Source organism: Mesocricetus auratus, unplaced genomic scaffold (assembly GCF_017639785.1).
Source record: "Mesocricetus auratus isolate SY011 unplaced genomic scaffold, BCM_Maur_2.0 Super-Scaffold_100009, whole genome shotgun sequence".
NCBI classification, from domain to species: domain Eukaryota; kingdom Metazoa; phylum Chordata; class Mammalia; order Rodentia; family Cricetidae; genus Mesocricetus; species Mesocricetus auratus.
The window spans coordinates 59,462,297-59,476,045 of record NW_024429193.1 but is presented as its reverse complement, the minus strand read 5'-3'; the positions used below and the strand labels follow the sequence as shown (position 1 = coordinate 59,476,045).

The 13,749-nt window shown below is 44.2% G+C and overlaps 2 protein-coding genes across 7 annotated transcripts in view; one reads left to right on the top strand and one right to left on the bottom strand.

The window, feature by feature from the left end:
- The window catches only part of Pdzk1 (PDZ domain containing 1), a 34,259-nt gene extending 33,372 nt beyond the window's left edge, over window positions 1-887 (top strand). For both annotated transcript variants that reach the window (XM_040752178.1, XM_040752180.1), the window contains exon 9: window positions 324-887. In XM_040752178.1, the coding sequence (XP_040608112.1) occupies window positions 324-377 (54 nt within the window). In that variant the 3' untranslated portion in view covers window positions 378-887. The remainder of the gene's footprint in view (window positions 1-323) is intronic.
- Window positions 1-13,749, bottom strand: part of LOC101838438 (Golgi pH regulator) — a 44,401-nt gene that overhangs the window by 5,518 nt on the left and 25,134 nt on the right. For 2 of the 5 annotated variants that reach the window (XM_040752181.1, XM_040752185.1), the window contains 6 exons: window positions 13,174-13,262; window positions 12,322-12,414; window positions 8,554-8,649; window positions 5,715-5,804; window positions 2,630-2,695; window positions 1,274-1,778 (listed from right to left, as the gene is read on the bottom strand). In XM_040752181.1, coding sequence (XP_040608115.1) covers window positions 1,572-1,778; window positions 2,630-2,695; window positions 5,715-5,804; window positions 8,554-8,649; window positions 12,322-12,414; window positions 13,174-13,262 — 641 coding nt within the window. In that variant the 3' untranslated portion in view covers window positions 1,274-1,571. Of the gene's footprint in view, window positions 1-1,273; window positions 1,779-2,629; window positions 2,696-5,714; window positions 5,805-8,553; window positions 8,650-12,321; window positions 12,415-13,173; window positions 13,263-13,749 lie in introns of those variants that run through there. The other 3 variants (XM_040752182.1, XM_040752183.1, XM_040752184.1) reach the window with 3 other exon arrangements.

Genomic DNA, 13,749 nt, shown 5'->3' with positions numbered 1-13,749 from the left:
ATTCAAAAATGAACTGGCATCCAAGTTCACAAAAGGAAATTCTCTGAAAAGTCCTACTTTTCCTTTCCATTGTATTCTACTGATAGGACTATAGTGGTCTTATAGAAAACTGTCTACATGTGTATGTTTGTATATATTTATATATACAATGAGAGCTTTGTTTGCATTGAATACTAAGTTTGCATTATATAGGAAACAAGCATAGATGTCTTCTAGAAGTGCACGGCTCTCCTCCCTGACGTAGGCATGCAGTCTAGAGCAGGCCATGCTCTCCTCCCTGCTGTTCACGCTGCCGGTGTAAACCTTGGTTTTCTTTTACACAGACTCACAGCACAGCCTCGAATTCTTCTTCCAGCTCTGAGGACACAGAGATGTGATGAGAGGGAGCAGTGGCTTTGGCTGCCCGAGTCTTACATGCCCAGGAGCTGCCTCTGCAAGGAAGGAGCTCTGCGGACCCCATTAGACCTCTGGAACCACTTGTCCCACGTGACTGTCTGCTGTTGTAAGGGCTGCTCAATGCTCAACTTAGCCGGAGGGAGCTGCCAGGCCGTTCTGTGTGATGTCTTCCAAAGCGCAACTTTCCATTTCTGTTGGTGAAACCTCTTCTGTGCGCTTCTTGAGCACCGGAGATGATTCATTTGTGTATGTGAGTGTGGCTAATGAAAGCATCAGGCAGACATCCTGCTGGAGGTGTTTCTGTAGCAATGCTGTGTCTAAGAAGCATTATCAGGGTGCCTTTTGAGTTGTTTGCAACTTCCCTGTTGGCTAATAAGGTCTGAATTTGAATAGTGCCTTTGTTCTGTATAAACATTTCATTTGCTTCTAGAAGCCCCAAACAGTAACACTATACACTATGACCTTAGTAATAAAAGAAGACTTCCAGGCAATATATTTCAGAATTTTCCTATATTGCACTTGCATAATAAAAAACATCTTCCTTTTATAGACAAGAGCTTGAGTTCCAGGACAGGAGAGGGCCTGGGGCAGTTCATAGCTACCTACTGTCTCATCCCTCCACACAAGAGGACGACGGAGACAGCCTCACTGCTGGACTAGTGTAGGGCATTCATGCTACTAATTTAAAAGGAAATAAGAGCACTCCTAAAATCTCTTGGTAAAATCTACTTCAGTTGTCTATCAGCCCTTTCCCAGAAAAGAACAGACAACCTTTTGGTTATTTTTATGAGGTAAAGATGGGTGAGGAGGGATGCAATTTACCTTAGACCACAATAACACAGCACACCAAGCCCGGCTTGATAAGAGAACCCAAGGCCACAGTGTTAAAACTCTGATTTTACTAAGTTTTTCAAGGGAAGCCACCTACTCAGGAGCACCAGGGTGTCCTCATGCCGACCCTCGCCCTCTCGTTTTGCACAGCCGCAGACCCACACATGCTCCCTGCTGAATGCTGTGGGGATTTCTCCCTCTTGTGCCTTAGTCGAAGCTGTTCGTGACGTCAGTATTGTAGGAGGAAGAAGGCGTGTACTGGAGGCAGAGTAAACCGCCCAGCAGCTCATCTGTTTGAAGAATTTAAGGTCCGGGTACAGGTACTGTCCATGGTGTCTCACAGGTCAGGGCGCCATGTGCTTCTCTGGCGCCTGCTTGTGAGCCAGGTAGAGGAACAGTATGCTGGAGAGGGCACTGACCAGGAAGATGACGTCAAACCAGCGGTGGTAGAAGTTGAACTGCAGCTCTCCGAGCACTTCTGTGATGATGGTGCGGTACTCTGGGGGCATGCTCATGCGGATCAGCAGCACGGAAGACACGAAGTACATGCCCTGCGAAGTCAACCAGCTACTGCATGAGTCTGTCTTTCCAGGGGCAGGCCAGGCAAACGTCAGGACTATTTTTAAAACTTTTGTTGGGGCTTCAGAGAGTACAGTGGCTAAGACTGGCTGCTTTTTAAGAGGACCTTGGTTTGATTCCCAGCACCATCATGGTGTGGCTCACAACCATTTGTACCTCTAGTCCCAGGAGGCTGAACACCCTCCAGGCACAAGCATGGTGTGCATATGTACATGTAGGCAAAACACCCATACACATAAGCGTGGGTGTGTATCTTCAGTGTGCACACAGGTGTGTGGGTTTGCGTGTGAGTGATGAGAGGACAACTTGCCAGGGCTGGTTCTCCTTCTGCCATGTTGTCTGGGTACTGAACTCAGGTCATCAGGCCTGGAGGCAACCACAGGGAGTCACTGAGTGAGCTACCATGCTGGCCCAACTAAAACAATGTAAACATTTCTGAGCTGGAGAGCTAGAGATCTCAGTGGTTACATGTGCATGTATTGCTTTTGCAGATAACCCAAGTCTGGTTCCCAGCTCACTGCCTATAACTTCAAATTCAGGGGCAACTGGACTCACATATATACACACAACCTTCCCCCCCCCAAAAAAAGCAAAACAAAACCCAAACATTTCTGATCTGGGTGTAGCGGTGCATGCCTGAAATTCTAGCACTTGGGAAGCAGAAACAAAGATCAGGAGCTCAAGGCCACCCTTCACTACACAGAAGACTTGCGGACAGCATGGACTATATGAGACCTTGTCTCATAAAACAAAAGCTCCCCCAACAAAATCACATTTTTGGCATTTTACAGTTGTAGACACAAAGGCAGATCATTAAACTTACCATTATCTGTGCTAACAGCAGGACAATGACGTTGGAGGACTTACTGCTGGAGATGGCATAAAAGAACTGTTGAGAAAGGGAGGAGAACAAGCTTGGGTGGTACAGACAGATTCCTGTCATGAACAATACGCTACCCAATTAGCCTTTAATAGCATCTCCTTCATGGCACAAAAAGTACAGCTAGTTTAGAGGTTGAGGCTATAGAGAGGGATTTAAAATACAAGAAAAACAAGTTCTCCCTGAGATGGTTGGTGGTTTTATGTGTGACACAAAGTGACCCTCTGTTGTTAAATTTTAGAAACTATAATGCCCTGGACATCACAACACAGCACCAAACAATTTTGGGCCACTCCAAGCACCTGTATCTGTAAAGGGCTCCTGGGATCTCCCCAGATTGTGTTAGATGTCTGGAGTCCCTTCCTCCTAATTTCTCTTCTCTCAGGGTTTGGATCTTCTACCAGAGAGGATCCATTTCTTGACACCATGTGGTCTTCATTATGTTGCTCAGAAAAGAGCTGCATGTTCTGCCCCTTATCTTCTTCACATGCGACTTACAAGCATTCTAACCCTGAGTGTCTGCTTGTCATTTTTTCTAAGTATCTGCTGAATACCATGTTTGGTTATACATGAGACAAGTTATCAATGTAACCCCCCCAAAAAAACCAACCCACTTGATCATCTCATTAGATGCTGAAAAAGTCTTCAACAAAATCCAACAACCCTTCATGATAAAAACCTTGGAGAGAGATCAGGGATAGCAGGAACATACTTAAACATAATAAAGGCAATATACCGCAAGCCAACAACAAACTAAATGGAGAGAAACTCAATGCAATTCCTCTAAAATCAGGAACAAGACAAGGCCGTCCACTCTTTCCATCTCTCTTCAATACTTAAGTTCTAGCTAGAACAATAAGACAACAAAAGGAGATCAAAGGGATACAAATTGGAAAGGAAGAAGTCAAACTTTCACTATTTGCAGGTGATATGATAGTTTACACAAGTGACCCAAAAAATTCTACCAGGTTACTCTTACAGCTTATAAACACCTTTAGTAAAGTGGCAGGATACAAGATTAACCCAAAAAATCAGTAACCCTCCTATAAATAGAAGATAAATGGTCTAAGAAAGAAATCAGAAACATCACCCTTTACAATAGCCACAAACAACATAAAATATCTTAGGGTATGAAGGGCACACGAGCGAGTTAATAATGGCACCGAGTGAAAGTTAGGAGGGTGAATCCTGAGATGTTTACAAAAAAGGGTGATTGGTCACCAAGATTGAACCAGGTGAGGTTCACTGTGTGAACAGCTCGTGCCCACTAGGTAAAGCATAGGGCGCCTAGGCACACGACAGGCTGACCTTTAAAACCACTGGTTGGCTGTTTTCCCACTCTGTGGTTTTTTTGCTTGAAAAGATGCTTGTTGTGGGGCAATAAATGAGTTCCTGCTTGACTAGGCTCCCTGCTTCATCTGATTGTCTCTGGGATCCCAGGAGGCTGGTGTACTTACCCTTCCTCGGACCCAGCTCAGACTTGGGTGGTTGGGCTAAGACCCTGCAGGGATAACTCTAACCAAACAAGTACAAGACCTGTATGACAAGAACTTTAAGTCTTTAGAGAAAGAAATTATAATATCAGAAAATGGAAAGATCTCCCATGCTCTTGGATAGGTAGGATCAACATAGTAAAAATGACAATCTTATCAAAAACAATCTACAGATTCAATTCAATCACCATCTAAATTCCAGCACAATTCTTCACAGACCTTGAAAGAACAATACTCAACTTTATTTGAAAAAACAAAAAACCCAGGATAGCCAAAACAAACCTGCACAATAAAGGAACTTCCAGAGGCATCACCATCCCTGACTTCAAGCCCTACTATAGAGCTATAGTATTGAAAACAGCTTGGTATTGGCACAAAAACTGACAAGTGGACCAATGGATCCAATTGAAGACTCTGATATTAATCCATATACCTATGAACACTGGATTTTTGACAAAGAAGCTAAAATTATACAATGGGAAAAAGACAGTATCTTCATCAAATGGTGCTGACATGTAGAAGACTGCATATAGATCCATATCTATTACCATGCACAAAACTCAAGTCCAAATAGATCAAAGACCTCAACATAAATCCAGTCACACTGAATGTCTTAGAAGAGAAAGTGGGAAGTATCCTTGAATTCATTGGCACAGGAGACCACTTCCTGAACATAACACCAGTAGCACAGACACTGACAATAAATAATAAATGGGGCCTTTTGAAGTTGAGAAGGTTCTGGAAGGTAAAGGACAATGTCAGCAAGACGAAATGACAGCCCACAGAATGGGAAAAGATATTCACTAACACTACATCTGATAGAGGGCTGATCTCCAAAATATACAAAGAACTCAAGAAACCAGATATCAACTACCAAATAATCCAATTAAAACATGGGTACAGATCTAAATAGAGAATTCTCAATAGAGGAATCTCAAATGAATTGCTCAACATCCTTAGCCATCAGGGAAATGCAAATCAAAACAACTCTGAGATACAATCTTACACCTGTCAGACTGGCAAAAGTCAAAAACACTGATGACAGCTTATGCTGGAGAGGATGTGGAGTAAAGGGAAAACTCCTCCATTGCTGGTGGGAATATTAACTTGTATAGCCACTTTGGAAATCAGTATGGTGGTTTCTCAGCAAAATGGAAATGATCTACCTCAAGACCCAGAAATTCCATTTTTAAGCATATATCCAAAGAATGCACACTCAAATCACAAGGACAACTGTTCACCTATGTTCATAACAGCATTATTTATAATTGCTAGAACCTGGAAGCAACCTAGATGCCCCTCAACCGAAGAGTGGATAACAGCTCAATGAACAGAATGGACCCCTTATCTCTATTGCCTTTGGGTTGATATATGGCTGGTAGATGACATCTTACTTGACCAGCAACTTACAGAGAAAGTTTAACAGTCTTTTTTTATTTTTCTGGATGACTTCTGAGTTGTTCAAGACTACTGTGTAGGATCTAACTCAGAAGTCATGTAATTAATAAGGCCTTGAACACCGTGATGCAACATACCTTGGTAAGAGTGATTAGCAGTCCTCTGATGGATGTGACAATGATTATTCCAACCAGAATAAAGGAAATATGTTGAGACCAGAACTTCACCTGACATCAGAACAGGAAGAACAGGTCATTTCATTTCCAGGCCGAGCCAAGAGCTAATGTGAATTCTGATTACTTTTGTGACCATAAGAAGGGATTCCATTAGGTTCCTCCCTGGTTGGTTTTGAAGTAAATACCAGGTGGTAGATACCTTAGAAAGATAGCATTGGATCTCTTAATTAGTAGAGTTAATCAAGTCTTATGGGTCAAAGAAAGCAAGTAAGAGAAATGAGGGAAAAAACACTAATCAGAAAACCCATAGCTGAAGAGATGGTCCCACTGTGAGGAAACCCATAGCTGAAGAGATGTTCTACTGTGAGGAAACCCATAGCTGATGAGATGATGGTCCCACTGTGAGGAAACCCATAGCTGATGAGATGTTCTAGTGTGAGGAAACCCATAGCTGATGAGATGTTCTACTGTGAGGAAACCCATAGCTGATGAGATGTTCTACTGTGAGGAAACCCATAGCTGATGAGATGTTCTACTGTGAGGAAACCCATAGCTGATGAGATGGTCCTGCTGTGAGGAAACCCATAGCTGATGAGATGTTCTACTGTGAGGAAACCCATAGCTGATGAGATGATGGTCCCACTGTGAGGAAAACCATAGCTGATGAGATGTTCTAGTGTGAGGAAACCCATAGCTGATGAGATGTTCTACTGTGAGGAAACCCATAGCTGATGAGATGATGGTCCCACTGTGAGGAAAACCATAGCTGATGAGATGTTCTAGTGTGAGGAAACCCATAGCTGATGAGATGTTCTACTGTGAGGAAACCCATAGCTGATGAGATGTTCTAGTGTGAGGAAACCCATAGCTGATGAAATGTTCTACTGTGAGGAAACCCATAGCTGATGAGATGGTCCTGCTGTGAGGAAACCCATAGCTGATGAGATGTTCTACTGTGAGGAAACCCATAGCTGATGAGATGATGGTCCCACTGTGAGGAAACCCATAGCTGATGAGATGATGGTCCCACTGTGAGGAAACCCATAGCTGATGAGATGATGGTCCTGCTGTGAGGAAACCCATAGCTGATGAGATGATGGTCCTACTGTGAGTAGTGCAGAGGGAAAGGTTAAAAGGAAATGAACTCATTGTTTTCAAGGTTGTGAATGAAGGACTGATGATCACACCCTTACAGGTGTAAAGATCAACGGCATAACAGTGAGACTACACAGGCATTCCTAGTGAATTTCACTTGAATCATACAGCATAACAGTGAGACTCCACAGGCATTCCTAGTGAATTTCACTTGAATCATACAAAGGAGCTTTTTTGCACTGCTTGACAGGGAACCTGTGCTTGCCTGTTCTCAGGTATGTGAGGCTGAGGCCATACCAACATCCAAAAAGCTGGTTATTTATTTAGAAGCGTGAGCATGGAGGAAGTAGATGAATCAGGCTAGAGCAGATGGAATAGAGCAGCCTCAGAGTACTCACTCCTAAAAGTGTAGCCCGGTAAAGAACACATTTGTTTCTGAGACATGATTTCCACTGTGTAGCCCTGCCTAGCCTGGAACTTGCTATGTAGACCAGGCTGGCCTTGAATTTAGAGATTTACCTGCCCCTGCCTCCCTAGTGCCGCCACTCACAGCAAGCCCAGAAAGCCAAGTGATATTTAATTGAGAAATTCACACAGGAATCCCACATGACCTGAAGGAAAAGATGCCTCGATCCGTCACACACTTAAAGACTATGCTGTTGACCCATCATTAAGGATGTATATGTTAGTGGCTGGGAAAATGGCTCAGTGGGTAGGAACACTTGCTGTAAAAGCAACAGGACTTAAATTGAAATGTCAAGCACTCATGTAAAAGCTGGGCATGGCCATCTGTGCCTGAGCAACAGCATTGGCAGCTAGAGCCAGGCAGATCCTGTACAGCTGAAATGAAGGGAGGACTATCCACAGCACCCTCCTCTGCCTCCACAGTGAGGACTGATGAACTTGAAGCCAACCTGTGCCACACAGTGAGGCTCCTAAAAAAAGGGCAAAGTCATCCTTGGCACTGCTTCTTCAGGACAGCAGCTCAAGTGTGCCTGGTCATTTTATCTAGCTGCCTTTGAGACCGGGGACCTGCTATGCTGAGATGCAGGACCAAGGGAAACACATGCCCTCAGCAGCCTCAGAGAAGCTTAATAGTTCACAAAGGACAAAGAAATGTGACACCAGTCTTACTATCAAAGTGTTCATCAGCCTGAATGATGTCATCTAGAAATAAATTATACTATGAGTAAGGACACTGAACTTGGGATAAGGTGTGTTTATGCCTAGTTTTATGAAATAAAGAGAAATGAGTAAAAAAAAAATTCCTCAACTTTGTGCATAGGTCACAATTTAACTTTAGTCCGAGGTCTACCTGGACTGATAAAGACCGTTTCTTACAGTAGAAACCATTTCAGCTCTAGTTCAGAACACTAATTCACTAATCAAAGGTGAGTTGTGAGTCTGAAGAGCTCATTGAGTTTCACAGACAAGATCTGAACACTTGGAGCAGAGAAACTGGCAAAGCGGTAGCTGGCTGTGGGCAGGCCGTGGGCTGGTGAGGGCAGGCTGAGGAGGACCTGTAGCAGCAGGTCACACCCAGGTCACTTAAAGCTAAACCTGGCTGTTTACAAACGTGCCATGTGAGCTGTCAACACACAGAGGACAAATGGACTCAAAGTTCAGGGGTTAAAGCCTGAGTGTTGAGCTCTGGCTGGCCAGAGCAGAAAGAGGGAAACGAGCCAGGATCTAGAACGGCTCTTACATCGAACTGGATCCCCAGGTAATTCACAGTGATCTCAATGCCTCTGGTGACAGGGTCAGTCTTCCCAACTCGATCAAGAACAATATTGATGGTTGCCTGCAGAGACAGAGCTTTACGTTAGAACACCATTCATCACTGTCTCAAAGAGCGACACACAGCTGCAATGGCTCAGGGAACAAAGGCACTTGCTACCAAGCCTGACCACTTAAATTTAATGCCCGGATTTTACATGGTAGAAGAGAACTGACCCCTGTAAGTTGTCCTCTGACCACCACACACGTCCCCTGTCACATGTGCCTGAACACATACACATTCAAAGTAAATAAATGTAATTTAAATTTTTAATAAAAAATGATTCCACATGAATTAATGAGCATATCTTGCAGGTTGATGCTTCCTAAAATACATTTTAACTGTACTGCCAATCAAAATCATGAATAGGAAATCTATTTTGCCTACTCACACATAGGCAAATGAGTCTATCCCACATTTACTTTCTGTAAAGTATCAAGGGTGATAAAGCATGCGTACTCTATGAGTCAGAGATCAGAAAGCTAGCGTCCTGGCAGATGAGTTAGAGTAAGAACCAAGGAACACTGGGTCATTTCCTGTGGTGATTCTGTGACTGCTCTAAGAGCCACAACAACAGGGAAAGACACCCAGTTAATCCCAGTGATGGCAGCTTAACAATGGGAGGGCAAGAAGGGGTGTGACAGACGCCAAGTCAATGCCACATGGGAGCTTTTAATCTAGCCATCACTAACAACACCAAATGTAAGTCAATGCCACACGGGAGCTTTTAATCTAGCCATCAATAACACCACCAAATGTAAGGAGTCTAAGTCATGGGTCAGCAAACTCAGCCTCTGTATTGTGGCAGCAGAGGGCTGGGCTTGGCTCTGTGCCAATAAGACCTTATTTACAAAGGCAAAGCGGAGATGGGCACCTGTGGACCATAGATTGTTAATCTCTGGCTTAAACCACCAGTGAAATGGCAGACTGTCAAACTGAATTAAAAAAAACAAAACCTGATTACTGTATATGTTGTTCATAAGAAACTTTAAACGTGAAGATACAAATAGGTCAAAGTAAAAGGATGGAAAAGGATATTATAGCAGCACTAATCCAATAGAGGCAGGGTGTCTCTGTTAATATCACATAAGGACTTCACAGCAGAAACATTGCCAGGGTGGTGTTACAAGGGTCATTTTATAATCACAAAGGAAACACAATGATTTTAAACGTTTATAGCTGACAAAAAGACCTTCAGAATGTTACAATGAAACCCATTCTTTCATACATTAACTAAAAAGTAAGAATACTGAGAAGTAATACATCTCAAAGTGTCTTGAGAGGAATGAAGATGAGAGGACCAATTGAAGCTCGGCCGATGGACACATAATCACAGCCTCACTGCACCCCGCAGTCTGCAAGTGTCAATCAAAAGACCAAAAGGCAGGGGAGCTGATCGTGATGCTCGCCTGTAATCGCAGCACTTGGAGGCCAGAGGCAGGCGAGTCTCTGAGTTCAGGCCCAGCCTGGTCTACACAGTGAGTTCTAGCTCAGTCAAGGCTACACCACGAGACCCCGTCTCAAAGCGAAATCCAGTAAGTGTGGGTCAAAAAACAAACAACAGCAAACCTTCAAAGTAGGGGAAGCAGGGAGCTGGAGGGAGCTCAGAGGTGAGGAGACCCTGCTGCTCCTGCAGAGAACCCAAGTCTGGACCCTAGCACCTACATCAAGTGCCTTATAAGGCCCCTTAACTCCAGCCATAAAATTCCAGCAGAGGAAAACCCAGACACAAGTGCTTGCCTGCCTGGGAGCATGGGAGCTGGAGGACAGATGCATAATTGCTAGTGAATTGGGATTTCTTTTGGGTTTAATAAAAATGTTCAGTACTTGACTGAAGTAACGGTTCTGGCTTGGTAAAAATGTTCAGACTTGACTATGGTAAAGTTATACAACTCTGAAAACAATAACTACTGGTTCTTATTACTTCTCAGGCCTGATAGCCACAGTTCAATCCCCAGACCCACACTGAGGTGGGACAAGAGAACACTCTCCAAAGCTGCCCTCTGACCTCCACAGGTGCGCCCGGGCATACAACACCCTTAATAATGAAGTTTAAAAGTGAAGCATATGTCTGCCATATTAGTCAGATGCCCTGCCCTAAAGTGTTAGTCCAAAAGAAAAGAGAGCATATGTCTACACATATACTTGTACATGTGTTCATGGCACCACATGTAGCATCCCCAAACTGAAAACAACCAGATATCCACTATAGGTGAATGGATTTGCAAACCGTGGCTCGGCCACACCAGCGGTAACAAGGAACAAATTACAGGTACACACAGTAACATGGACATGCTCCAACAATCCTGCTGAAGACAGAAAACAAACAAACAGAAAAGAAAACAAAACAAGAAAAGCAAGGCAGAAAAAGTAAGCAACTGTCTGGTTACATTTATATAAACATCTAGAAAATATAAGCGAAAACACTGTACAGAAGAAAGACTAGCTGCTACCTCAGGACTGGAGGCATTCTAAAGGGTGCATGGAAATTTTGGCCATGTTGGGTTCTCTCTATCTGAACTGAGTAACAGCTGTGGTACAGATGTGCCCGGTGTCAAACTTACCAAACTGCATGACACGTGTCTTAGCACATGTCAATTACATCTGGACGCAGCTGTTAAACAGGTGATGCGCTCCCTAGAGGTTGCAGCTCAGGAAGGATAGGAGCACAGCACCTCTGCTGGTTCTCTCATGGGAACAAATCATATCTGAAAGCGGCATGTGAGTGCTACTGACATTAGCTCCATTGATTCTAGGCCCCCATGCATGACACTGATCAAATTAGTCAACCAGCTGACAAAGCTAAGCTGCTCTTTGTGCAAACAGCCCCAGCAGGAACTCACCCAACAAGAGCATCAAATCAGCCTTTTCCTACAACCACAGGACACTCATGGACACCACAGCTAAGTCAGAAGCAGACAAGTAAATACACAATGAATACATCACTCAGGGACAGCCACAGGGGCGCGGGCAGAAAACACGTATGGCCCACAGACGCGCATTTGGGGATTTTGGACTGAAGCTTTAGGTGTACCTTATCAAAACTGGCAAGTGGCTTCTATTCTGAGTTGAAAGCTGGGGTTGAGGTTAGACAGTCAGGTGCTCAAGGCATTATGGAAAAGAGTAAAACAGGAAACTTATGTACCCTCTTTCTAAGTCCTCCATAGGAAAGGGGAAAAGAAATGCTTGGTGGTGTGACAGTGATGTTCTCTGCTGACTCGAGATGTGCAGCTGAGCTCACTGTTATCAGTCAAGCCCATCTAATGTCTGCCACTCCTGGAAAAAGTCACCAAATTCTGATCACTAAAAACATGGATGCTGGGGAAACAGTTCATGAGGAAAGCGCTTGTCACTTGTAAGTCTGAGGACCCAAAGTTTGAGCCCCAGACCCCCTGCCTTACCTCAAGCTTGACATGATAGCCTGAACCTGGAACCCTTGCAGTCCTCTGCCAAGACAGGTGGATTCAGAGAACTGCTGGGTGCTCATGGGCCAGCTAGCTGGAGTGCTCGCCTGATAACAAGAGTCTCTGCTCCAACAAAGGGAGAACTGACTCCCAGAGCTATCTTCTGGCCTCCCCATGTGAGCATGCATGCACACATAGACTTTATTGTCACTAATAAACACTAACACACAATACTAGAAATAATGTATAACAAATATCAATAATAAATGAAAAAATCCTATAACATACATACCATAAAAATTTTCCAGACACAATAAATAGAGAAAAAGTAACCCAGGAAATTGAAATACTTCCCCTTGAATGTTTTGGAGTATTCAATTCTTTCCTAAGGAAAACCAAACACAAAACATGGATTTTAGCAAAGGCAAACATTTTCAACAAAAGCATTCCCATGCCTATGACTGACTCACTGTTGAGAGTGAGTCAAAATGACACACATGGTAATAATGTTAAGTGACGCCACTAGGGCAGCCTGTGCTGACTGCCGACCTTCAGAGACAAGACAGTCTATTCCTGTGAACGTCCTGATCTCCACAACTCTCATGAGATATGTTCCAGAACGTTCACTTACAGATGAGACAAGTCTTAGAGGTTAGACAACTTACGCAGGGTCAGGTGGTGAGTGGGCTCAGGCCTATCTCCAAAGCACTGGCAACTCTACCCTTTACAGCCACCCAGGAAGTTGCCTCAGAAAAGATTAGGGTTGTTTGCAGTCTTAAATTTGTGTATTTCCATCATACTGCATTTCAGGTGTGCCTTGAGAAGTTACCAGTAAGACAGGGACCTATCATCCTTGTGATGGGGCTAATTTGTGAGGCAGTGAGAAGATCTAGGGGTGACCATCTTTACCCCGGAGTGGGTCAGCACCCCCCCAAGTCTCCTCTATCCCTCCAATTCTCTTTTGAGAGGGTTCCAGGGATGATTTTGCAGTCACAGGAGGGACTTCCTAAACATAAGCCCTCTTTCCTAAGGCCATTCCGCTTACACAGGTGCAATGCCTGGTCAGGGGGCTCTGACAAGCCAAGGAGATCTTATCCTCTCTTCAACCATGTGGTAAAGCCATAGCTGTCTCCTTGCTCTGTACCTTAGTAGCATACAGATCAGCTGTTTCCAGAAAGAGCTGCCTGCTTAGTTCTTCCAGAGCATCTACTTCCTGTTGAATAAGAGTCAGATCTGGCAGAGAGTGAGCATCAAGGCTTAAATCACAGAGAAATGTCAGAAAACGGCAGGGAAAGGACTTGCTCTAGCTGCTCTACAGGGCAGATGTGGGGAACTGCCTGTCTCTTGAGTTTCCCACCTCTGCCAATAGTGCGTCAGGGTAGTGCTCTGGCTTGACAGAGGTGTGATGGGGCACCCCCACAGTCATCTGGTTTCTCAGACAGATGCTTTCCTGTGCTTGGCTTTTGCTTTTTATCCATGAAGTCAAATTCAACCTCTGAGACCTATGACACAGCAGTTCCATGCCAGCTGAGTAATGCTGTGTGGGGAATGCGCAGCACAGTGGCCACCGAGTCACCAGACTGGTCTTTGGTCACTGCCTTCTTTAGTTCTTCCAGACGGAGTCTTCTATTCTCCCACATCCCCACGAGACAGCTGTTCCATTTCTCAGACAAGGAAAGGGGCTCCGAGAGGTAAGTAACTAGGTCCCCTCAATCATCTA